The sequence below is a fragment of the Chenopodium quinoa genome, unplaced genomic scaffold (assembly GCF_001683475.1).
Source record: "Chenopodium quinoa cultivar QQ74 unplaced genomic scaffold, ASM168347v1, whole genome shotgun sequence".
NCBI classification, from domain to species: Eukaryota; Viridiplantae; Streptophyta; class Magnoliopsida; order Caryophyllales; family Amaranthaceae; genus Chenopodium; species Chenopodium quinoa.
The window spans coordinates 805,827-832,918 of record NW_018743032.1 but is presented as its reverse complement, the minus strand read 5'-3'; the positions used below and the strand labels follow the sequence as shown (position 1 = coordinate 832,918).

The 27,092-nt window shown below is 39.0% G+C and overlaps 1 protein-coding gene across 1 annotated transcript; it reads right to left on the bottom strand.

Moving 5' to 3' along the window:
* Positions 1–5,583: 5,583 nt before the first annotated feature.
* On the bottom strand, positions 5,584–6,108 carry LOC110730425. The gene has a single exon (XM_021910230.1). The coding sequence runs from the start codon at positions 6,106–6,108 to the stop codon at positions 5,584–5,586; it is 525 nt and encodes a 174-aa protein (XP_021765922.1).
* Between the last annotated feature and the right edge of the window lie 20,984 nt (positions 6,109–27,092).

Here is a 27,092-nt window from a genome sequence, read left to right as displayed (position 1 = left end):
TGAGGCATTTTAAATTGAGGGCCATAATCAAATGCCATAGACATAGGTACCCCAAAGCGGGTGATGATGTTCTTCCATATGAAAGATATGACATCCTTGTTCTTGTTGTTTTTGAACGCCTCCACCTTCACCCACTTGGTGAAGTAATCCAAAGCCACAAAAATACATCATTTTCCGCCTGGTGCAGACGTGTAAGGACCTAAAATGTCCATGCCCCATATAGCAAACGAGACTGGGCTATGGATTGCCGTCAGGTCAGTAGCCGGACGATGAATGAGCTTACCAAATTTCTGGCACTTGTCAAATTTTTTCACCATCTCTTTAGCGTCTTGCCCATAGAGCATTATGAGCCAAAAGTAACCCTTCCGCCAGGCCCTAACGGATAACGATTTTCCACATATATGAGAGGCACAATATCCCACATGTAACTCTTCGAGGACTTCCTTCCCTTTTCTGGAGTAACACACTTCAAAAGAGGTTTTAAAAACCATGCTTGAAGACTTCTCCATTTCGCATCTCGAAGTTTGTCGCTCGTATCTTCGTGACGGCTGCCTCATGTGGTGAATCAGGAAGCATGCCATTTGTCAGGTAAGCCCGGATGCCATCCATCTAAGAAAAGTTTCAGTCCTGGATTCCAATGGGCTCTTTATATATGCTTCTTTTTTCAAGAACTTCCCAAAAGACTGACCGAGGCATATCACAGCAGGCAAAAGGTGCCAATTCGGACAGGGCATCCGCCTGGTTGTTGCCAGACCTAGGCACTTGACTCAGATGAAATTCTTCAAGTGTCCAAACCTCTTCTTTAACTGCCTGAAGGTATTTGATCATTTCCAGATGGGTAGCTTCATACTGACCCTGAGACTAGCTTACGACCAACAATAAATCAGAGAATGCATCAATCTTTATTGCCCCTGCTGCCTTACTCATGTAGATTCCGGCTAGCAGGGCTTTATATTCCGCCTTATTATTTGAGGCCCTAAACTTGAACCATAGTGCATATTAAAATTTTTCCCCCTTAGGATAGTTATAAATAATTCCTACACCACAACCGTTCTTTGTTGAGCTCTCGTCTACATACACTTTTGAATCCTAATCAAGGTTATCCGGTGGAACCAGCTGTGTCATTTCAATAATGAAATTAGCAAACGCCTAACCTTTCACTGTGTTTCTTGGTTCGTAAGTGATTTCAAGACTTCGTATTTCAATAGCCCATTTTAACATTCTACCGGATGACTCCAAGGTAGACATTGGCCGCTTGAGGGGTTGATCAGTGTAGATCACCACCGGATGTGCTAAAAGTATGGTTTTAGCTTCTTGAACGCTATATATAAAGAAAGGCCAAAATTTTCAACCATGGGGTATTAGAGTTCAGCATTTCTAAGTACATGGATAATGAAATAGATCGGGAGCTGGATGTTGTCTCTTTCAGCAAGGAGAACATCATTAACGGCATTGTCTAAGACGGCTAGGTACATGTAGAACGTCTCTTTGGGCAACGGGCTAACAAGCCTTGGCGAAGAGTGCAAGTGTTATTTTAATTTTAGAAAGTTCGCCTTAGAATCATCCCCCCATTTGAACCTAGTTTTCAACCTGATTGCTTGAAAGAAGTAAAGGCATTTGTCACCTGACCGGCTGAGGAATCTCCCCAATGCCACCAGGCAACCGGTTAGTCTTTGTACTTCTTTGACAGTGCGGGGTGACTCCATGTCAATCACTACCTGTATCTTCTTGGGGTTAGCATATTTCTCCCTTTGATCAACCAGGAATCCGAGAAAATTCCCAGACTCAACACCAAAGACACATTTATAGGGTTTAACATGACCTTATGCCGCCTGAGTGTGGTGTAGTATTGTAGGAGATTAGCAAGGTGATCGGTCTTCTACTTGGATTTGACTATCATGTCATTAATATACGCCTCTAGATTCCCTCCATTTTGATTAATGAAGACTGTATTAATCATCCGCTGGAAAGTAGCAGGCGTATTCTTCAAGCCAAATAGCATCACAGTATAGTAGAATAACCCCTGATCAATGACGAAGGCCGTCTTTTCTTAATTTTTTTTCTACTAGGGTATTTGATAGAACCCGAAATACGCATCCATAAAGCTCATCAAGGCATGACCGATTGTAGAATCGACCAGGCTGTCGATCTTTGGGAGTGGATAATTGTCCTTTGGACTTGCCTTTATGAGGTCTGTGTAATCAACAAACATAGCCAAGTTACATGGCCCAATGATCCTAACGTTTAACAGCCTTTTTGCTTTGGCAGTTGCCGCCTAACTTCTTTCCTAACCGTGATTTCTTTTGTTTGGCTGGATGGGCTTATTTTTTGGATCCACGGTGAGTTTGTGGACAACAAGATCTAGGCTGACGCATGGCATCTCTTAACAGTACGCAGATGTCCATAAATCTCATCAAGGCAAAAACGTCTTTGAATTCTTTCAGCAGGAGGTGTAGATCTGCACCAAACATAGCATATGCAACCGTCCCTACCTTAATAGTACGCTCTGGACACCTGTCATCCAGAGGTATATCAATATGCTCACCAACCGGCTGGGGACGGAGCTCTTTTGACCGTTCACCAGTCAGTGATTGTTATTTCTTCTCTTTCTTCACCTCCACCAGCTGATCAACCTTTCTTTTCTTTCCGGCTGCTGGTGGGGGTTTGTTGATGTCCTTGACATTGTCAAGGTCTATGTTGTTGGCCGTCTGGGAAAACAGTGGGCTTGACAGCTCAGAGGTAACACTCCTAGGCCGTCTTCTGATCCCCATTTAGGGAACCAATAGAACTGTCATTCTTCTCATACTTGATCAGCATGAGAGAAGGAATGATTTTCGCCCTAGCCTCGTTGAGAGTTGGACAGCCGAAATTGATGTTGTAGTCGGTCAGCTCCTCAACTACCAAGAACTTGACGACTAGATGTCGTCCTTCTCCTTTTTCTCCCAGCATAATGGGAAGATCAATCCGACCGACTACGTACACCATCCCCCCTCCAAAGACAATCAGGGGGTAGTTTACCGGGTGAATGCTGCTGGTCTTTTACTTCAGCTTCTGCAAGCACCTTTGGTTGATGATATCCGACGAGCTGCTGGTATCAATAAGGATCCGCACAACCAGCTGGTTGGCGCTCTTACATTCGATGAAGACCAGGTCGTCATGCGGGCGCGCGGACGCTGCCCCTGTCCTTCTAAGTGATCAGAACGTCTGGGAAGGTGGAGCTAGTTGACGACTGCTCATCATCATCCTTGTCCATCTTTCGAAGATGGCTCTTGGTGCCCCGGATGATTAGGCCACCACATGAGAACCCGCCTGCTATGGTGTAGACCGGCTCCTTGTTAGTTTTCGAGCTACTAGTAAGTTGAGGATTCTTAGACAATTACCCTGGGTTCTTTGTATTAGTCCCTTTAGACTTGGAAATGTAGGACTTCAACATCCCTTTGTCAGCTAGATGGTCCAACGCCCGTTGAAGGATGAAGCAGTCGTTGGTGTCATGGCCAACTTCCACATGGTATTGGCAGAATTTATTTTTGTTCCTTGATTAAATGGAACTTTTCATTGGATTTGGCTTCACAAGAGACAGCCAGCCCTTGATCTCCTAAAGTATGGAGTTGCAGTCCTTGTTAAACTTGTACATGGGGACGTACGATTTAAACTCTTTATTTTTCTTCTGGGATGGCTGGTAAGAATCACCAACCGCCTAGACTTCTTTTCTCTCCTTGTCCTCTTCTTTCTTCTTTGCTTGCTGAGCTAACCAGTTGTCTTTCTGTTTGTCAGACTTATTAGAGTCTGAATCGCTACCAAGCGAGCAGAGGTCGGTTGCTTGGATGTAGCTTTCCGCCTTCTTAGGGCCGCCTGTAGGGCGAATGCCCCTTTTCTAACAAGGTCGAACTTTAAAGTTAACCCGTCTCTACGACCCTTAAAGAAGTTTGTGAAGGCTACCCCATCTTATGAGCGTAACCCTTCTCTCTCTCCCTGCTTAACGGTGCTCAAGTCAAGACTTATTTTCTTTGCATATATGTTCATTGAGAATTTGGAAGCAAACAAGAAAGCAAGCTTCTTGAAGCTATCAATAGAATCGGCTGGCAAGTTGCCAAACCATTGTTAGGCGATGCCCTTCAATCTAGCCGTGAAGCATCGACACCACGTGGCATCATCCAACCCCTATAGGTACATGGGGTTGGTGTATGCCATGAGATGGTCTTTCCGGTTGGAGGTACCATCAGAAGTACCTACCAACACGTTTTTAACCTTGGGCGGTTGTGCCGCCTCAGTTATTTCCCTGGTGAACTCAGAAAGTTGTTGACCAAGTCGGAGCAGACAGAGCTGCTAGTCTAATGGCTGGACATTGTTGTATGCCGCCTTACCCACAAACAAGGCCAGTTGCATAAAGTGAGGAGAATACGAGCGGTAGACCATAGGCGGTACGTACGGTGCATTCCCAATCATCTAAGGGCGAGAGTGGACGGTATTATTGCCTTTAAGGCTCTCATGAAAGGATTGGGTGTTCCCTGCTAATGTATTCTTGAAGCTGTCTAGAAAGCTCGAGGTAGAGGCTTCACAGACAGCTGCTGACTTCCCCTGCAGGTGATGATTTCTCGAGCGTCAAGAGTTGATATTTTGTTACCCACCGGTTGTTCACTCCAGTGGGGGTTTCTTTTATTCTTATGGGGTAGAAGAATTTTGGAACAATCAAGGGTCTCAGCTTCCTTGCCCAATAGATCCGGAGTCAGTTGCTTATCCTTGACAGGTTTTCTCCTCTCTAGAGGAGTCTTCCTTGCCGACTGACCCTTACTTGGGCTTGCCCTGCCTTTGTTGATCATATCTTTGATCCCACCCTTGAAGATATTCATGAATTTCATGTGCTCATCTCGGGTGACTGGAGCTGATCCTCTAGCCGTTTAGGTTACCCCTTCTGGCCTCCTAGGGGTCCTGCTTGGACCCGTGTGGCTCGCATGTCGTTCCAGCTGTTCTCTAGAGCGACGCTATCTGGAAATGAATGAGCTATCCTCATCCACATACGTTTCCACTTGGTAATCACATCCACCTGGTCAGTGAAGACCTTAGGCTGATGTTCTGGCTTAAGAGTATTGATGTTACCCCGCTAAGTAGCCGGTTGCTGGTTGGTAGAATCAGGAAGTGGTATAGACTTTTGAAGCATATTTGAGGTACTCTCTCCACAGTTGGCGCCAAATGTTTTGGTGTTTTTGTCCCTCCGGAGAGTTACGGTAGGAACACCTGTCCGGCTCGAGTTGTACCTATAAAACAACGGAGACTCCTTTTTTTTTGGTAAATAATAAATTTTATTACCAAAGAGAAAGAGTTACAACTGACAACAAGCTAAGCTATAACCAACAACAAACACCACAAGACCCAAAGAGGTCAAATAAACACCAAAGATCCAAGAAACTATCAAGCCACCTTCTAGGAAGGGTGCCATACAAAACCAAGGACCAGAAATGGACTCAAACTTCTAGCCACCTTCTAGGAAGGGTTCTGGAAGCAAGGACCAGAGAAGACAAGAGCAGCAACAAACAAAAACAGACAAGCCTGAGCTTACAAGATAAAAGACCTAGAACCAGAACATCAAAAATACAAGAATTTCCTATCAAACTCAGAACACCTAACTGCAACCCTATAAACAATCTCTCTGAAGACCAAATCAGCAGGCTGACAGCTACCATTGAACAACAAACTGTTCCTCAGAAGCCAAATACTATGAACAATTTCAGCAAAGAACATCAAATAAAGCCTACACTTCCTGTTAGCTTTCCTGTATAACCTTGCAGCCCGTTGCTGTTCAAGTTCAAAGCATTGAACTGTCTTCTGAATTTTCAGCAAATCAAGGATTTTCTGCCAAATTTCTCTAGAATAAGAGCATGAGAAGAATAAATGAGCAACACTTTCAACACAGTTCTGGCAAAAGAAACACAAAGGATCACAGTTAATATGCCATTGAATAAGCCTATCCTTAGTCACCATTCTATTCTTCAAAGCCATCCAAGTTATGAATATACTCTTAGGAGAAGCTTGATTATTGCAGACAAGCCTCTTCCAGCTCACTTTATCAGGCTGAGGTCTTATTTTAGAGTATACTTTAGAGATACTCATTTTTCATTATGAGTAACTGCAGGCGAACCACCAATGCTGTCAATAACTTCCTTGTACCCAAAAATTTTCTTTAAAACCCAAGTGCACTTATTAGAAATAGTAGTAGACCAAAGATTCTTGTTGCTAAAATAGTATGTATGGACCCATTTAACCCATAAATTATCAGATTTATGAGCTAAATCCCATAAAATCTTACAAATAGCAGCTTTGTTCCAATCACTCAGCAAAGTAATATTCCAACCACCACAAACTTTAGGAAGGGTCATATGATTCCAAGAAACATGAGCTTTATTAGAATAAGCATTTTTACCAGTCCAAAGAAACACCCTAAATCTAGACTCAATTTCCCTAAGCACCTTTTTGGGAAGAATGAAGATCTGAGCCTAATAAGCTTGAATGCCAAAAAGGACACTTTTAATGAGTTGTAACCTTCCAGCATAAGAAAGATGTCTAGCAGACCAGTTATCAATCCTAGCAGTAAGTTTCTCAATCAAGGGTCTACACTGAGCAATAGTCAACTTCTTAGAAGACAGGGGAACACCAAGATACTTGAAAGGAAGATTACCCCTACTCATCCCAAGAATAGCTTGTAAGTTATCTTTTTCAGCTTCAAGCAAACCACCATAGTATACCTCACTTTTGCTAAGGTTAGCAGACAAACCAGAGGCATTAGAAAACTTCTGAAAAGCATTCAAAAGAAGCTGAATAGAGCCAGCATCAGCTCTAGCAAAGATCAATAAGTCATCAGCAAACATCATATGAGTAATACCAAGCTTCTCACATCTAGGGTGAAAGTTGAAATTAGGATCATGAGTCATCTCTTTCAAGCACCTAGACAGATACTCCATACAAAGAGAAAAAAGAAAAGGAGACATAGGATCACCTTGTCTCAACCCTTTTTGAGCTGGGAAAGGCTTAGAAGGAAAACCATTCACCGTTATAGAATAAGAGACAGAGGATACACAAGTCATAATCCAATTAACCACCCTTTGAGGAAAGCCAGTTTCCTCAAGAACAGTCTTAAGAAAGCTCCATTCAACAGAATCATCAGCTTTCATCAAATCAATCTTGAGCATAGATCTAGGAGTGATAAATTTATGAGTGTAGCCCTTGATAAGCTCAGTAGCCAAAAGAATATTATCCTCAATATGCTTCCCAGGGATAAAATCAGATTAAGATTCACTAAAAATAGATCCCACAACCTGAGCAATTCTATGAGTAAGCACTTTAGAGATTAACTTTTAAACCATAGTATAACAAGCAATGTGTCTGTATTCTTTAACATAAGAAGGATGGGGAACTTTAGGAACTAAAGTTACTGTAGTGCGACTCCATTGCTTAGTAATAATACCAGTTTGAAATAATTGAGTAACAGCAGTATAGATGTCATGCTTAATAATGTGCCAAGCCTTCTTGAAAAAGACAACATTAAAGCCATCAATACCAGGAAGCTTGTCATTGCCAATACTAGCCAAAGCAGCATCAATTTCAGAATAAGTAACCTTTACAGATAAGACATCCATACCAGTTTGGTCCAGCTGTTTACCAGCTCTCATAGTTTGAATATCAACAGCAGGCAAAGAGGGAGCTCTAGTACCCAGCAGAATCTTATAGAAGCCAACAATCTCATTTTTCACTTGAATAGGATCGTTTAGAAGAACATCAAGATCAGTAAAAATAGAATCAATTCTATTCCTGCTTTGCCTTTGCTTCATAACAGAAAAGAAATAGTGAGAATTAGAGTCACCTAACTTGATCCAATCCACTCTAGCTCTCTATTTGTATATGTTCTCCTGAATATTCATCCAATGCTTAATTTGATCAATAGCATCAGCTTCCTGTAAATGCTAATTTTCATTAGTAATATCAACAGCAAGCTTCTCTTGGATTTGAGTTAAATCAGAATTAGCTTGATCCACTCTATCATCAATATTTGTAAGACATTTGGTGTTTAAGCTCTTAAGACCTTGTTTGACAGTTTTCAAATTTTGCCAAATATCAGACATAGCAGTGTTCTTAGAAACTTTAACCCAACCAGCTTCAGCAACAGAGCAAAAATCTTTTTGATCAGCAAGGAAATTCAAGAATCTGAAAGGCCTTCCCTTCCCAGGGATATGAGAACAAACCTCCACCAAAATAGGACAGTGATCAGAAAGCAAGGGAGGGAGAAAAATAGCTTCAGAAAAACTGTAAATAGACATCTAGGCCTTGTTAACCAGACCTCTATCAATTCTAGTAGCAATCCTATCATCACCATGCCCTTTATTATTCCAAGAATAGAAAGAAACCTTACTCTTCATTTCACATAAGTCCATGATCTCAATACACTCTTTAAAGTGCTTCACCTCACAGTCAGTAATAGGAGCACCATTAAACCTACCACCATCATAAAGAACAGAATTAAAGTCACCAATGAGAAGCCAAGGATCAGCAGACACTGAAATGTTGTTAATACCAGTCCAGAGAGGGACCCTATCATGTATAGAGTGAAGACCATACACAAAAGTAAAAATGATGCTGTAAGTCTTTAGAACAAATATCAACATGAACAAACTGCTCATGAGAAGAGAGAACAGTCACATTCACCTTGTCATGTAACCAAGCAATCCAAATTCTACCTCTGTGAGAATGATCATAATTGCAAAACCAAGACCAAGCTTTGCCAAACTTCTTCTGTAACTTGATACAATTCTTCAGTTTCACCTTGGTTTCCAGAATACCAATTACATCAACAGAATGCTCAGAGAGTAACTTCTTGACAGAAGCTACTTTATTAGGGTCATTTAAACCCCTAATATTCCAAGAGACAACAATCATTCTCCCAGAGGGGGATTACCATCACCCTCGATAGGCACAGTGTGAGTATCTTCAAACAAAGAAGAATAAGGATTAGAACTAGAAAAATCTGGCACAGGATGAGACACACTAAGACTTCTATGCTTTCTTCCAACTATTCTCCAATCATAATCAGAATTGGCTTTGTGTGTAGAAGGAGCAGGAGTAACAATAGCAGCACCATGAACTGTCTCATTCATACTAGCATTAGAGACATGAACATCAACAGCAGTAGTAGGAGTAGGATTAGGCTGCCTAAGAACCTAAACCCTAGCTTGCTCCTTAGAACTAGGTTGTTTCTTCTGAGCCTGAGTCTTAGGCTTACCCGGAGCACTACAGTCATGCCCTACCTTATTACATTTCTTGCAAAAAGGAGGAGACCATTCAAAGATAAGCTTCTGTTCAATGAGGTTGCCATCTGGATTCTCAACCCAAATACTCTTAGGCAAAGGTTTAGTAATCTAGAAAAAGTAACCCTTAATTGCTTAGAAGTACAGTCATCAACATACAGAGGCACCCCAATAACACTTCCAATTCTACTCAAGGTATCAACCCCCCAACAATTGAGAGGAAGATTAGGAAGTCTCACCCATAAAGGAATAGTTCTGAGAACCTCAGAATGAAAGTCAAACTTATCACTCCAAGGTTTAACAATAGCTGCCCTGCCATAGAACATATGTGGACCAACATTCATAAAGGTATGCATATCATCACAGTTTTGCATCTTAATCTAGAAGTAACCAACATCATGCCAGTATATCTCAGGTTTAGCAATAGAATTCCAATTCTCATAAATGTATCAATGAACAGCAACAATTGTAAGGTAGTAACCAATAACATAGAAAACGACAGAGTTTTTCCATTTAATATTACCTTCTTGCTGTTCAGCACTCTACAGCTGAGCAATAGACTTTCCATCCTTAAGAACGGGAGCAACAAATGATAGGAAAGCTCCTTTAGCAGTGAGTTTGGAATTGGACCAAGGATTAGCTTTCTAAGGCACTTCAGCACCCACAGGAAAACCACCAGCATTCTCAGGCACAACCGGATCATCAGTAGCAGAACTAGCTCTAGTATTCAATGGAACAGTAACTCGAGGAGCCCTAACAACTTATTGCGCTAGATCTAAAGCAATGTCACCAAAACTAAGACTAGCACCAGCATTAGGAACATCAGAAGTGTTGCTAACACCATTTAATTAAGTTAGATTTCCCTTAATAGCTCCAGCATCCAATGGAACAGTAACCCACGAAACCCTAGTTACTGTTTCATTGGATTTCTGCAGAAAACTATGTAAAACAAATTGATGATTCAATTCAAGGGCTCTATGTTCATCTCTAGTAATCTTACCAGCAGCAGAAGAAGGATTCACCAGATGAGGAGGTGGTGTAACCAGTTCATCCATATCAGACTCCTTAGAAATCAAAGAAATACTTGCAGAAAAACCATCAACATTGAGCTGATTCAAGCCAAAATTCAATGAAGTCGATGATGCTAAGTTTGAGGGTTGAGGAATTGTAGTTGCCTGCTTCTTCTTCTTAGCCATAATCAATCAAACCGAGTGAAAAAACCAGCTTCAAAGATTTTCTGAGCTGGTTTTTGGGAAAATTGTTGATTTATTATTGTTGATTTATTATTATTTTGTGCGTCTCGTCATTTACTATTTTTAACTCAACTTCCGATGCTCGATTTCGACGCTCTAAGATCGAATTACCGACGTCTAAATATTTAATAATCGGGCGATTAATTAATGTCTTCCTAATTAATTCGTCAAGTTGGTTCGATTACTACTCAGGGTGTAACCCGAAGGGTTTAGTCAAGATTCAGCTGTAATATTAATTATGCATTAATATTACTGATCGGAAGCGGCCTCCACCTTTGCATTTCGATAACTTGACCTTACTGAATATATTAGCTTTCTAATAATTTTGAACCCACTATCAGAATAATACACTTGTTCAAAGGACACCATTCCTTTCAATCTCCCACTTGTCCTTCCGGACAAGTGAGTTGTATAGACCCTTTCATATGTCTCTTCATGTATCTTCATTAATTATATGGTAAGATTATTCGTCATCCCTAGTACTTCCAGAAGTGTTTCTTGAAATATGAGTTTGATTGTCAATAAGCAGATGATTTCTAAAGTCTATCTGAGCACGGCCACGCATTTTCACAGTCTCGCTCTTCAAGAGGCCTTGTAATCAACAAGACATGTTCCCTATTGTTAGTAGGGGGACATTCACAGTCTTGTAATGTAGCTTCTCTTATTAAGAGGACCTAGCCGCCTGATAGTCGTCGTTATAATCCCCAATTACGGCAGACGTTTGACCGACATATTAAAAGGACTAGTACTCAAACAAGAGACCTCACAATACTCATGGTCAAGGAAAAGAGTTCCGGCAGCAATAATGAGAAATATACTTATGACGATTTTGAATCTCTTAAAGTATTCTCATATGTCGATCCAGTATGGTTATAAACTAATACATGTGCAAATGATTTACGTCCTTCTAACACAAGAAACGGTGATGTAAATCATACTACACACTAATCTCTATTGGTCATTAATCGTCCACCATATAAATGACCTTGATTGTGGATAATTTTCGATTAAAATATTCAATGTTCAGTTAATAGGTGTTTTTTTTTATCAAAGACATTGTCTTGATACCCTATTTTTAATATTCTTTAAATCAAATGGACTCATTTTTTTTATTTTAAACCACAATTAAATGGAAACGGAGTGATTTAAATTGCATGAAAAGTTAATTACTCCAAAACTGAATGGTTCACCATAGTGTTTTACATCAACATTGTCCAAAATTTAATTAAAACACTAAAATAAGGAAATCAAAGCCAGTTTCCAATATGCTTGATTCCCATTGCCTGAACGTGTTTGTTGTGCTTCACTTGAGACAGAGGTTTAGTAAGTGCATCGGCTACATTATCATAAGTTCCAACTTTGCAAATTCTTATTTCACCTTCTGATTTCCACTTTCTAATCATGTGAAATCGCCTTTTGACATGTTTGACCTTCTAATGTTCTCGAGGCTCTCTGGCCTGAGCAATAGCCCCATTGTTTTCACAATAGAGATCTATTTGACCCTTGATGGAGGGTATAACATCAAGTTCCCCAATGAACTTGCGAATCCAAACAGCCTCCTTAGGCTGCCTCAGATGTTGCCAAGTATTCGACTTTAGTTGTAGAATCAACAGTTGTGCTTTGCTTAGCACTCTTCCAACTAAACGCTTCACCAATGAGATAGAATATGTAACCAGGTCGTGACTTGAAGTCGTCTCTATCTGTCTGGAAGCATGCGTTGGTGTATCCCTCAACAACCAATTCATCTCTACCGCCATAGACCAGGAATTTATCCTTTTTCCTTTTCAGGTACATTAGGATATTCTTGGCCGCAGTCCAATGCATCTCTCTTAGGTCTGATTGGTATCTGCTCGTAACGCTTAAGGCATAGGATACATCTGGCCTAGTACACATCATGGCATACATGATTGATCCAATAAGGGAAGCATATGGAATCTCATTCATCCTTTCCCGCTCATCAGGTGTCTTTGGACATTTATTCTTGCTTAGGGTTATGCCATGTGACATGGGTAGGTGGCCTCTCTTGGCTCCTTGCATGTGGAATCGAGCTAGTACTTATCAATATAAGTACTTTAACTCAATCTTATCATCCTCTTTGATCTATCCCTATAGATCTTGATCCCTAATATGTACTGAGCCTCTCCCAAGTCTTTCATTGAAATTTTTTTTCGAGCCAACCCTTTACAGACTCTTATCATCGGAATGATGTTTCCAATGAGCAAGATCTCGTCCACATATAAGACTAGGAAGGCGATGTCACTCCCACTGACCTTCTTGTAAACACAAGACTCATTTGGATTTTTGATAAAACCAAATTTACTAATGGTTATATCGAATCGCAGATTCCAACTTTTGCTTGCTTGCTTTAATCCAAAAATGAACTTCTTAAGCTTGCATACCTTTCTAGCATTGTTTTGGTCGACAAAATCATCAGGCTGTGTCATGTACACATTTTCTTCCAAAATTCCATTGAGGAAGGCGGTTTTGACGTCCATCTACCGTATTTCATAATTGTAATATGCAGCAATCGCTAGAAGAATCTGAACGGACTTAAGCATTGCAACTGGAGAAAAGGTTTCATCGTAATCAATACCATGAACTTGTCTATAACCTTTTGCTACCAGTCTAGTTTTGTAAATGAATACATTTCCATCTTTGTTAGTTTTCAACTTGAAAATCCATTTACATCCGATAGGTGTGTAACTTCGGGTAAATCAACCAAGTCCCATACTTGATTTTCAAGCATGGAGTCCATTTCGGATGTCATGGCCTCTTGCCATTTTACACAGTCAGGGCTCATCATAGCTTGCTTGTAGGTTGCCGGCTCATCTCCATTTATGATTAGGATGTCCTGATTCTCGGTTAAAAATAATCTGAGATATCTATCAGGTTTAGATCTCGGTCTCTGAGACCTACGTAGGGTAATGGACTGAGCATTTGCATTGTCGGTTTGACTTTGCATATTTTGACTTTGAACAATGTCAACAGATGCTTCGTGAGCACTTTAATTGTCAATTTTTCCTTGTTTCTCGTCCTCTCGAACTTCATCGAGTTCGATTTTCCTCTCACTTGTTATTTTGGAAAGACGCTTCTTCTCCAAAAAGACACCATCACGAGCAACAAACACTTTCTTTTTGGATTTGTAGTAGAAGTAATAACCCTTGGTTTCTTTTGGATACCCCACAAAGAAAACCTTGTAAAATTTTGGATGAAGTTTGTCAAACATGAGTCTCTTGACAAATGCTTCGCATCCCCAAATCTTTAGAAAATTAAACCTAGGAGGTTTCTTCGTCCATAATTCATATGGAGTCTTTCCACAGCTTTTGACGGAGCACGATTCTGTCTAAGTGTCGCAGTTAAAAGTGCATGTCCCTAGAAAGAGATTGGAAGTTCACTAAGACCAAAAGTCGATCGTACCATGTCTAATAAGGTTCGATTTCTCCTTTCGAATACTCTATTTCATTAAGGAGTTCCCAGAGGTGTCAATTCCGAAAGTATCCCGTGTTCTTTTAGATGGTCATCGAATTCTTGGCTCAAATATTCGCCACCTCTATCCAATCGAAGCGCTTTGATTTTCTTGCCAAGTTGATTTTCAACTTCACTCTTAAATTCTTTGAATTGATCAAACGATTCTGATTTGTGTGACATTAGATAGACATAGCCATATCTACTATTGTCGTCTGTAAAGATTATGAAATACCGATAACCATTCCTTGTGGGTGTACTCATTGGCCCACACACATCGGTGTGTATTAGGCCTAATAAGTCACCGACCCTTTCTCCTAACATGGAGAATGGTTGCTTTATCATCTTGCCTAATAAGCATCTTTTGCAATTTTCAAATGATTTTAAATCAAATTAACTAGAATGCCTTCTTGTAGAAGTTTCTTGATGCGTTTGATGTTAATGAGGCCAAGGCGACAATGCCACAAGTAGGTTTTACTAGACTGTGTAGTCTTAGCTTTCTTAGTGGGATTATTGACGTTATAGATATCTTTTTCTAAACATAGCACATAAATACCATTTTCAGAATGTGTCGTACCATATAAAACATTACTAAGATAAAATGAACATGAATGGTATTTTACTCGAAATTCAAAACCTTTGACCTCCAACGCCAAAATTGAAATAATGTTTTTGGTAATGTAGGGAAAACAATAAACATTGTCAAGTTCCAAAACTAGCCCCGTGGGCAAAGACAAACTAAGTGATCCTACGGATATAGCACCAATCCTTGCTCCATTTCCATCCCGGAGCTCGATCTCTCCCTTCGCTAGCCTCCTAGTGTTCCTTAGTGCCTGAGAACTAGAAAAAAGGTGTGAGCCACATTCGATATCTAATACCCATGAAGCCGAGCTAGTGAGGTGAAAGTCTATAACGTAAACCTGATATAAAAGCAACGGTTCCGTTCTTCTTATATTCCTTGAGCTTAAGGCAATATCTCTTCCAATGTCCCTTCTTCTTACAATAGAAGCATTCGGAATCAGACTTATAATATGCTACCTTCTTCTCCTTCTTGTCTTTGGTAGATTTTGGCTTAGGAGGAAAGTTCTTCTTACCTTTCCCCTTAAAGCCCTTCTTCTTTTTGCTTGCCCGTTTGAATGGATTTCCCTTCTTGATCATAAGCATATCATTCTTTCCCTCATCTTTGAGCGTCTGCTCAGCTTGCTTCAATATCCCATGAACTTTCGGGAGGGTTTTCTCCATGCTATGCATATTGTAGTTCATCTTGAAGTGGTCATGGCCTTTGTGAAGGGAATGGAGAATGATGTAAATAGCCATCTCAGTTCAGTACCCTGCATCAAGCCATCCCATGTTCTCTAATAATCCGATCATTTTGAGCACATGTGGGCTGACTGGCTCTCCTTTCTTTAGCTTAGTCACAAGGATCTGCCTGTGAGTTTCAAACCTTTCATTTCGAGCCTGCTCTTGAAACATATTCTATAACTTTGATATGATCTCATAGGTCGATTCCTTCTCGAAGAAGGTTTTCTGAAGCTCAAGAGACATAGTGGCTAGCATAAGCACTTGAGATCCCGATCGACCACTTGCCATCGGTTAAGGGCAGCCTGAGTCACCTCTCATTGGGAGCATTGGGCCGTTCCTCATCAAGGACATACTCTTTCTATTCTTGCATAAGAACGATGCGCAAATTCCTTTGCTAATCAAGAAAATTGGTCCCACTCAACTTCTCTTAATCGAGAATTAAGCGCAATGAAAACTGGTTGTTTGAGTTGTTCGAAGACATGATTCTACAATTGAAGAATTTGAAATGAAAAACCATTAAAAAATACTTAAATAAGATTGAATTTAATTCATGCATATTTCAATACTTATTTAACGTCTTATTTACACATAAAATTGTCCCCATATTGTGAAAATAAGGTGATTCCAAGATCGAAGGGATCAACAAGTATTTTAGGCATGCTTTGGCTTGTTTTAACACTTGTTATCCTAAGGTAAGCATTACCTTGCTAATGTCTCCAAGGCATTCTTGGTTAGATAATCGTCGCATCCAATGCATTATGACGATGTATCTCTTTTGCCAAGGCATGTGAGGACTCCTCACTCATACCAATGAGTTCAACCGAAACCATCATGCACACCCGGTGTGCCTTATTTTCCTCAAAGTAGTAATGGTGCCTTTCTTTGGCATAGCCCACCATTACACTTATTCGGTGTGCAAGTATTGTTTTGGAAAGACAAGTTTAACTCAATATTATTAGGGACCTAGGTTTTCTATGTTGGTTGATTTAAGTTAACTTAATTAATCATCGCAACATAAAGAAAGCTTAAACATGCATCTAACATATCATTCATATATAAGCACTAGCATAAATATAAAGCATAAGTATAAAATGCATATTGGCAACTAGCATGACCCCTTGAAATCTTCAAGTCTTCAAAGGTCTTCACTTGCAATTTCAAGGCTTCGTCTTCCAAGAAACTCCGTCTTCAGGACTTATCCAAACTATGCAAATACTAGTATCTACGATTAGGACTAATCTGAATATTAAGGTACAAAAATACTCAACGGTGCGTAGACCGTATTTAGATTTACAAAAATACATCACGGCACGTAGTCCGTATTTTCTATCCTGATCGGGTCCCACTAGTATCTTCAAGACTTAACAAACAAGTAATAATGCATTAAACAAACGCGCGCACTAGTAATTAATCTAGGCGGCTAATCAGATTAACTCGCCTAATTAAAACTTGTCATAGTTGTTTAACCCATTATGTAATTGACGTAATTAATAATTGACGCTCCCACTAAATCGCGCATCCATCTTAATTAATCCAATTAATTAAGCCGGTAGAACCCAAAATTTTCAAAATAAATTTTGTCAATGCCACTCAAAACTGAGGCCTAGACTCCAAAATTTTAATAAAAATAAACAAAATTAGTTAAAATAAATTAAACGACAAAATTGCAAAATAATTGCTAAAATACATGTGCACCATGTTGCATTTACCACGGCATAGCCCCGGCACATGATGGATGCACCAAGTAAAAAAACACGATGCACGTGCACCATCACCCGCACCACAACATCCCTCACAGCACGCACCACAACACGCACGCAGACACCAAGCCATGGCAGCGTGTTGCTGCTGATGTGACGCTGCTGCTTGCGGCTGTGCGCACAAGCCACGGTAGTGGCTACAAGTAACACCATGGAAGCCCCTTGGCAGCCACATGTGGGCTGCTATGTAGCCCAGCTAGCCAAGGGTGCTTCCGCCTTGGTTTTGCGTGCCATAGCCACGGTACTTGATCCCAAATTTTGCGTGACTTTATAATTAATTCTAAATTAATTTTAGAACTAATTCAATGAGAAAAATTGAAAATTTTAACAAGTCTAACTTAAAAAAAAAATTCAAAGTGCATCTAACCAAAACAATTCCCAAGAACCATTCTTTAATTAAATTGGTTTAACTTGGTGCAACAAAATAAATAAGGCATTTCTTCATTATTAATTTAATCAATTTAAATTAATCTTAAGATTTTTGACAAAGTAAGAGGGAGTTGGAAAAATATGAACTTTAATGTTCAAATGAAAAATCCAACTACTAACATTACTGAATCCTTGAAAATTTATATCTTCCAATATGAATATAAACAAATTTCTATCACAAAGTTTGAAACTTTATGTTTCCAATCAACCAAAAAAGATTAAAAAAACAAAGTTCAACACAAAATTCATGGAATTTAGTAGCTTTTAAAGTTTCAATCACTTAACATAATTAAAGATTGAATCTTTAGCACTTTAGAAGCCTAAAAAACAAAGTTCTCACAATTAATGCAATTAATTTGCAATTATGTGAAAAATAAAACCAAGCTTTCAAACACAAATTACCATCAAGTAATCATGCCTAAAGAGGTTTAAAATTGCATATAAAATATGTATTGAACCAAATGCATAACCACTATAAATATGAAATTAATTTTCAAGGATAGAAAGACTTAAAATTTTTCGTAAAAACGAAAAAAACCCTCGAAAAATGCATTTCTTGTCGTTTTTTGGCTAAAAGTCGAGTCCTAAAAGGGTGAAACCATTTCTAGAACACCTTTACCACCCAAAATTCACTAATTTTGATTCAAAATCTGGGTTCGGGTGCTTAAGTCAGCTCTAATACGAGGATAAAATAGATAATACGAGCTACTAATCTAATTAGCAACTCAAACAAGAAAAAATTAAGCCATAAAATACATTTAAAAAAATTATAATTAAAAATAAACGAGCGGGCTCCAATACCGCTGTTGGGGTTTGGTGAGTCCGACTCACTGCGGAAACAACCCCGACCCAAGGAACCACTCGCAATTAATAAAACCATAAAGTATAACAAATAATCACAAAAGGGTAAATTGGAATTTACCTTTGAAGTGTGGTTCGCCCTCAAAGTCGAGGTCTTACTTGAAAGCTCGAGCTCTTAAAATACGCGAGCCTTATACGGAAATCCACCCGCAAAAACTACTAAAGACTTTTAGGTCCGTTACCTCGAGGTTAGCAAGGTCCGACCAAAACCCGTGTATTATATGAGTTTAAGAGTTTTTCTATTGCAATGCTCTATTGAAATCCTACTCAAGCACAATTCCCAAAAATCCAAGACGGGTATTTATAGGCAAAAGGGAGAGTGGGAATTTATATCCCATCAATGTGGGATCATGAAATTCCTCAATTTATTTTAAAGTTAAATTAAAATAAATATGCAAACTAATAAGAAATTTACAAGTGGCACTATTACATGTAAAGGGTGGTGAGGACCACTTGGAGAGTAGGGGACCATACTTGCTCCCCACTCTATACTCTCCTTGTGCCACATGTCCCTCACCCCACTTGCGTCCCATATTCTCCCACATCCTTTAGCCTACTACTCGCCCCATAGGGCCCCCCCGTAGCCCAGCCAAAGCCCAGCACCGCACTTGGAGATGCGGGCAGCTGCTGTGGCTAGCAAGCCACGCAGTCCAAGTGCGGGCTGCTACCTTGCGTGTGCTAGCTTCTAGCACGCAATGCTTGAAGCTGCTAGCTGCTAGCATGCGTTGCTTGCGCCTGCTAGCTGCTGCTAGCATGCGACGCTTGTGGATGATAGCTGCTGCTAGCTATGGTATGCTAGCATGCAACAGCCAGCCATGCTTGGCTCGGCTTGGTGCGCATGCTAGCCACCTATGCTAGCATATTTTTCCCCTAGCATTCGGATGCTCGAGGCACTCCGATGCTAGGGGTATTTTGGGAATATTGTCGATTTATTATTATTTTGCGCGTCTTGTCATTTACTATTTTTGACTCAACTTCCGACACTCGATTTCGACGCTCTAAGCTCGAATTACCGACGTCTAAATATTTAATAATCGAGCGACAAATTAATTTCATCCGAATTAATTCTTCGAGTCGGTTTTTTTATTGCTAAGGGTGTGACCCGAAGGGTTCAGTCAAGATTAAGCTGTAACATTAATTATGCATTAATATTACTGATCAGAACGACCTCCACCTAAGCATTCCGATCACTTGACCTTATTGAATATATTAGCTTTCTAATAATTCTAAACCCACTATCAGAATAATACACTTGTTTGAACGACACCATTCCTTTCATTTTGTGAGCTGCGCAGCAACTGCGGCATTCTCGGGAAATGGGCCTTGAAGGCCGCAATTCTTCTGATGTATATGAAGAGGCCACGTGTGAACTGGTGAGTGGCCTATGGTGACCTGTCCAGACTTTACACGTGGACCTCTCTAATTAGTCCATATGTCCAGGGTATTTTTACCCTAAACAAGAGGCACCTCCGAAATGCAACAAGGTATGTTCTTATAGCAACAACAACTTTATGATGCTAGTGTTAACCGTGGGGAGATCACCCCCGTGGTTAAATACCCTTACTTTCCTCCTCAACTACGTCCTGTGTCATCTAGAGGCGGTGATAGGAGGCTTACCTACCAATAATTGGAAGGACCTCAAGGGTCCAACACCAAGATTCGTACCTTCCTGGATGAGCACGATAACTATGATTACCGTGTGCCAAGTGGGAGCGACTATAGTGGTGATCCTAACTACCCCTATGTCGATCCCACCTATCCTTTTCCACTATAGTTGCCCGAGAAATTTACTACCTTGCCCCTTGGCCACACGAAAATTTTAGGGGCCACTACGGTTGGTCACCCGGCTACACTGGGGATGCGATCCTTATGGTCCCCAATTCGGCTTCTCCTATGACAGGGAGGACAGTGATGATGGTGTCAGACCTAGTGGTAACTAGTTCCCCCTCTTTATGCTTCTTCCTCCATCGCTTTGATTATTTGATCTTTTGTTATGTATTAATGGGATGTTGAGATGTATTTTTGTTTCGCTTGGGGGAACATTTTTCTTATTGAAGGGTCTCGGTGGCCAATTTTGTTGTTGTTGGATGTCGTTAATTTTTATTTCCTTGATGCTTTATGATTGCTTGTGTTGATCTATGATTGTTGTTATTGGGTGTTGTTGTTTTTCCATGAGTATATCATTCTTTTCTTGTTGAGTATCTTTTGATGATAATTACTCTTTGATGATGATTTGATGATGACTTTGCTCCTTTAATCCAAATCCCTAAATCTAAAACCCTTGAATCAAAAACCCTTTAATCTTAATGATTGTAGCTTTAGTGTATAGTTAATTTTTCTATTTTAATTGGTTTGTTTTTATTTTGCTATTTTATCGATTAGTTTAATTTTGTTACTTTATCTTTATATTTTTTATTTTGCTTTCTTTTAATTTGTTTTGAAGGTACTAACCTTTTTCTTTGTATATAGTTCCATTTTCTCTTTTTCATTCTCACTAGGTTTTGGCAATTCATGATATTGATTGATTGGAGCTTCATGAAGGCGGTATATGACCCATCTTTTCTTAGCTTAGCTTGGATAACTCGGTGAGATCTTTCTTATGTCTACCTTTTCTTTCTTTTATTTCCTTGTTTACATAGAATAATATTAGTTTAGAAAGAGTTGAATGGTTCGAGGATGTTTGCTTTGTAACACCATAGGTGTTTGGGGTCATTAGTCGAATGACTGCTTGTATTAAAGTTGGGATTTATATAACATGCATGCATCTTTGCACTTTTCTTTATCTTTTCCTTTTCTTCTCTTTTCTATTTTCCTTTTCTTTTCATTCTTTTTTAAAATGCAATAACACAAAAATATGATTTTGAGGCTTTCTCTTCATTTTGTTTTCATGTTATGCCTATGTTTTGGACATAATACCATCCAACCTTTTGCTTTTGAATGAATGGTTTCCTATATGGTATCTATGTGCATGGTTTGAGAGTATGTTTAGTATGCTAAGGTAGTGTCTTTAGAACTCTTCGGACCTTGAATCCGGATTCTTATTGTTTGTGTTAAGGAGTTGCTCCCTTTGGTGAATTTGAAACTAATAGTGAACTATTGTTACAACCATGTGAGGTTTTATTCTTTTCTAGCCTTCTACATATTTTGCATGAGTGGCACATGGATCCTTAACTATTGTATGCCTTATCTAGAACTTGACTGTTATTTTTCGAGATCGCGACCTAGCCATTTAGGAAGGACAAATGCATCTCTTCGGGGTGGTGATTTTTCCTTTTCTACGATACTTTTTATTTATTTATTTTGGGTTTTCATTTGCCTATTGCTAACAATTACAACCAAAAACCTTCTTTTGAAGACATATCTTTTGATTTTAAGCCTTTTGTTTCATTCTTGTTTCCATTCTTTGTTTTTGTGAAGCAATTGTAGGAGATTGTGGTGGATGAGTTTGAATATTGATTCTTATAATGTACGCAAGTTTTCTTGTGTATATTTTGTGAAAAAAGGCAAATTCCATGTTGAAAAGGCCGTCCATGGTTAAAATAGGCAAGGACATTGCAATAAAGTTAAAAGTTGCTTTAGACACCTACTTTTGTCCTCTTGTCCCGAAAGGAAGTGCGACGATGTTACAAAAACCCATTCTTCATGCTAGATTAAATTTGAAGGTTTTATAGACTACGAAATGTATTAAAACCCATATTTGAGACCAATTTTTATCTTAGAGCCTTGTCCGATTACTAATTAGGCCAAAAACGTGCTCTTACATGTTTAAACTTGATTAATAACATACCCAAATGCGCCAAATGCAATAATTGGATCCAACGGACCTTACATTGTTGAAAACTAATCCAAACAAATAAACCTAACATAATATTTCTTTAATGGCCTATATAGATGGATAGTGCCTTAAAATATCTTTCCAATGGTACATTATAAGTCCAATTACGAGCCAAAATGAAGAAGTTATGACAAAAACACTAAACCGAGCCCTAAAACCGACACCCTTGTGCTCCAACGGCCAGATCATTTGATACATAAAATATTTTAACCTAATTCTAATGGCTTTAGAAAGAAGACATACAGAACTTTCCAATGATATCTCACACACCTAAATTCGACTTTGCAATAAAGAGTTCTGGTAATTTTAAAAATGCATTTTCGTATAAGGCAAACCGCACCCAGCGCTACTTAGAGAGTTGCGCGCGCCTGACGCGCACTACTCATTGAGATGGGTGCGGCACCCAACGCGACTCAGAGAGTTGCACATGCCACCTAACGGTGCGTGTCCATATGTTGGGTTTGGTGAGTCCGACTCACCGCGGAAACAAACCCAAAAACAAGACCGCACTCGCAATAAATAAAACCATACACATAATTAAATTAATCACAAGATTAAGATAAAACGATTACCTTTTGGAGCGTGCTTCGCCCGACCGAATGGGCTCTTACATGAAATCTAGCTTCAAAAGCACAAAGCCTCAACCGTTGATCCACCCGCACCAACGAATATCGACAAGGTCTAATGTCTTGGGGTTAGCAAGACCCGACCAATAAAACTCGAGTAATTGAGTTCAAAGGCTTTCACTAAATGTGATACCTTTTCCAACTCTTGGGTTCAAGGGTTTTCACTTACTTATGATGTCCTTTACTACTCTTACTCAAGCAAGTAATCCCAAGCCATGCCTTGGCTATTTATAAGGAAAACCTCCTTGTGAATTCCACTCATCTTTCAATGTGGGACTTTTCACCCAAATATCCCTCATGGAAAGATTGACGAATTCAACCCTCTAATAAATAAACCAAGGAATAAGTAACAAGTGTCACATGGTTAGGTGAGGACCAAATTCTAACTTGGTCCCCGAGGCATCTCACATGCATTGTGAGCTAACCATATATCACCCAACCTTGAGCCCCAAGTTGGGTTCAGTTGGGCCACTTTCTTTTGGCCCGTGTCCATGACCCGTCACCCAGGTCCACGAAAACCTTGTGCCACATAGTGCGCTGCCAACGTGGCGCGCTTCCACGTGGCACGCTAGCACTTGGCCTGCTGCTAACCTGGCGCACTGCCACTTGGTGGCTGCTACGTGCGATGCCGCATGGCGTGCTGCCATGTGTGCTGCCACGTAGCACGCTCCTTTTTGATTGTTACTTGAAGCATTTTCCTGTCTGGCCAATTCCTAAATTTTGGCTCGACATTTGAGATTCTCCGACGCTTGGTTTTGATACTTCAAGCTCGAATTTCCGACGTCTAAATATAAATTACTCGGTTGACTCATTAATTTTTCCAAATTAATTCGTTGCTTAGGCTCGTTGGTTTCTTGGGTGTGACCCGAAGGGTTCAGCTAAGATTAAGTTGTAATATCAATTATGCATTAATATTATTGATCGGAAGCGGCCTCCACCCAGACCTTCTGATCACTTGACCTTACTGAATATATTAGCTTCTAATAATTATGATCCCACTATCGGAATAATACTCTTGTTCGAAGGACACTGTTCCTTTCAATCTCCCACTTGTCCTTCCGGACAAGTATGCTTTTAGTGTAAAGCTCTTTTCCTATGTCGCGTAATGCCTCTTCATGAACTATAAGGTAAGGTTATTTCTTCATCCTTATTACGTCCAGAAGTGTTTTTCGATTCCGAGTCCGACTAACAATAAACTGAGGATTTCTAATGTCCATCCAAGCACGTCCATGCATTTTACAGTCTCGCTATATGAGAGGCCTTGAAAACAACAAAGACATCTTCTCTATTTTTAGTAGGGGGACATTTCCAGTCTTGTAATGTAGCTTCTCTTACTAAGAGGACGTAGTCGCCCGAGTGATGTCGTTATAATCCCCTGTTATGGCAGACGTTTGGCAGTCATCAAAGCGGACTTTTACTCAAACAAGAATGCTCACAATTCTCATGGTCAAGGAAAAAGGTTCCGACAGTAATAATGAGAAGTATACTTATGACGATTTTTAATCTCTTAAATTATTCTCATAGGTCGATCATGTATGGTTCTAAACCAAGAAATGTGAAAATGATTCATGACGATCATGTGTTTGTAGCACAACAAATGGTGATATGAATAAAACTACACAGTAATCTCAACTGGTCATTAATCGTCTATCGTTTAAATGACGTTGATTAGGGATAATATTCGATTATAATATCCAACACTCACTTAATAGGTGTTTCCTTATCAAGACTGGTCTTGATACTCTATTTTGAATATTCCAAGAATCAAATGGACTCATTATTAAATTCTAAACCACAATTAAATAGCAAACGGAGTGATTAAAAATTGCATGAAATTTTAAATTAATCCAAAACTTGAATTGTTCATCTTATGATAAATGGTTTTTCATACCCATATCTAATATGCTTGATTTCTTTCATACAATTGTGAATGTTGTCATTCACTTATTGCATAGGTTTAGTTATAACTACTTTGCTAATCTTAGCATCTTCATTACTGATCACTTTCATAATAAGATGATAAAATTTGAGAGTGCCATGGATTATATGTGATTTAGGATTTATTGTCCATGTGGCTCCCACTTATTTTGATTATTGAGATCTTCAACTTGACAACCTACAATCATTGTTGTTCAACAATGAACTTTCCATAGAACATCTTCTTTATTATTGCCTTTAAGGCAACAATATTCTTAACATATATTTTGGTAGACTTCCTGATGATGCTTTGCTTGGGTTTCACTCCAAACGGCTCACAATGATTTGGAATACCCTAATCAATTGTGATCATGGAAATTTACATTAAATTCCCACACATTAAACATGGATGCACATCCGTGTTACCATTCTCAAGCCAAGAGTCATTGTTAGCTCGTACATATATAAACGGCTTCCTTTTTAAGGATCTAATCCTTGTTAAGGAACTAATCCTTGTTAAGGTTTGTGCTTGCAACATCAATTCTCAAATTGTAATTGTTTCAACAAGGCAAAAACTCATCCTGTTACTTATCCAAGTACTTTGGATGTTCTTGGCTATAATTTAACAATCTATTACATAGATTCAGGTTGATTGGTATTTCATACATACTTCACATGCTTTAAGCAAGTAAGTCCTGCGACGATTCCATATCATAGCGTACATGATGGATTAAGTAGCAGAGTAATTCTCAATCTTATTCCATCTATGTGACATTTTAGGTCTTTCAGTTTCACTGAGTCTTGCTTAAATTTTTCGCTATGTGATACGGTTGAAAGTCTCTTACTAGAGTGTTTCTTGTTTGACTTAGTATTTATCCTAGCTTATACTTAGTTCCAATATTTACTTAATTTTATACATATGGGTCGAAAGTCTCTCAAAGTTCTTCAATTCATGTTTAACACAGTAAATTCCTTTACACGTTCAAGCATTTTATTAAGTCTATATAATAGATCTTAATACCCAATACTTACGAAGTATGGTCTTTTGTTTGGTCCATTGTAGAAAATACTTTCAAATCTAAGCATTTAGAATTTGACAGTTATTTCACAATAGAGTTCGTAAACTTTTCATTGGACCTTTATATAATTTACTTTTGCTACCACTAAACTTATTATTCATAAGAATTTCTATGTTTCTCCATAATTCAATCCTCTTATTAACTTCATGAGAAAAACACGTTCCAATTCCTATATGCAATGCTTCCTTTAATCCCATAATGGATTCCTTGAGCTTGCTTTCAAATCTAGCATTATTTAGATTTTCAAAACCCATAGACTATTTTATAGTAACTTCCAAAATCCTATTTTAGGAAGGCGGTTTTGGTATATATTTTGTCATATTTCATATATGCAATTTTGCTAGATCAATCACGGAAAGACTGAAGCATTTCGATTGGTGAATAGGTTTTTATTAAAATCAACCTCGTGAATTTAATTATATCCTTTTCAACCAATCTAGCTATGTATGCATATACATTTCCATATTTGTTAGTTTTCTCCTTGAAAACTTATTTGCAATCGATGGTTCTTTCACCCTTTATGCAAATTAATCAAGTTTTAAAACATGATTTTCAAACATGGAGTCTATTTCGGATTTTATGGCCTCTAACCATTATTGGAAATTTGAATTTGTTGTAGCTATTTTTCAAGACATTATTCCCTTGTATTCTTGTAAGTCTTAGGTTTATTTTTAATTTAATAGAAAATTTATAAGATTCATTCTAAGCCTTTGGTGAATTCTATACCTATACAGGGTTATTGCATCAAACACTGAGTTTCAAGGTGCTTCCAAAGCCCTTTGATTTTATTGATCTTACTCCAACTTTTCAAATGTTTTGTCAGAAATAAATTCTTTTAAGGCACTTGTAAATTCCTTTTGAGTATTCTTGATCGAGTATTCTCACGAATCCCTTTTAAGGTCTTCCAAGATTCTCAGTTCTAGTTTGTTGCTAATCTCTATGGTCATCGTGTTCATTTTCATCCCACTTGTTATTTTTGAAACGTGTTACTATCCAGAAAGACACCACTTAGAGTAACAAACATTATGTTCTCATTTAGGTTGTGGAGGTATTGCCCGTAGTCTCACTTGAATGCTTACAAAGAGACATGTATATTATCTTTGGGTAAAAGTTCGTTGTAAAAAAAACAGTTAGATCCCACTGGAGCTATCTTATCCGTTAATGAGCCATTAATATCCCACTCAACCACCTAGCTCTTGCTGAGCTGGTAAGCTCCCACTATGTCCCTTAGCTCCCATGGAGCTAGTGAACTCCCACTATGGCTAAGAGTTT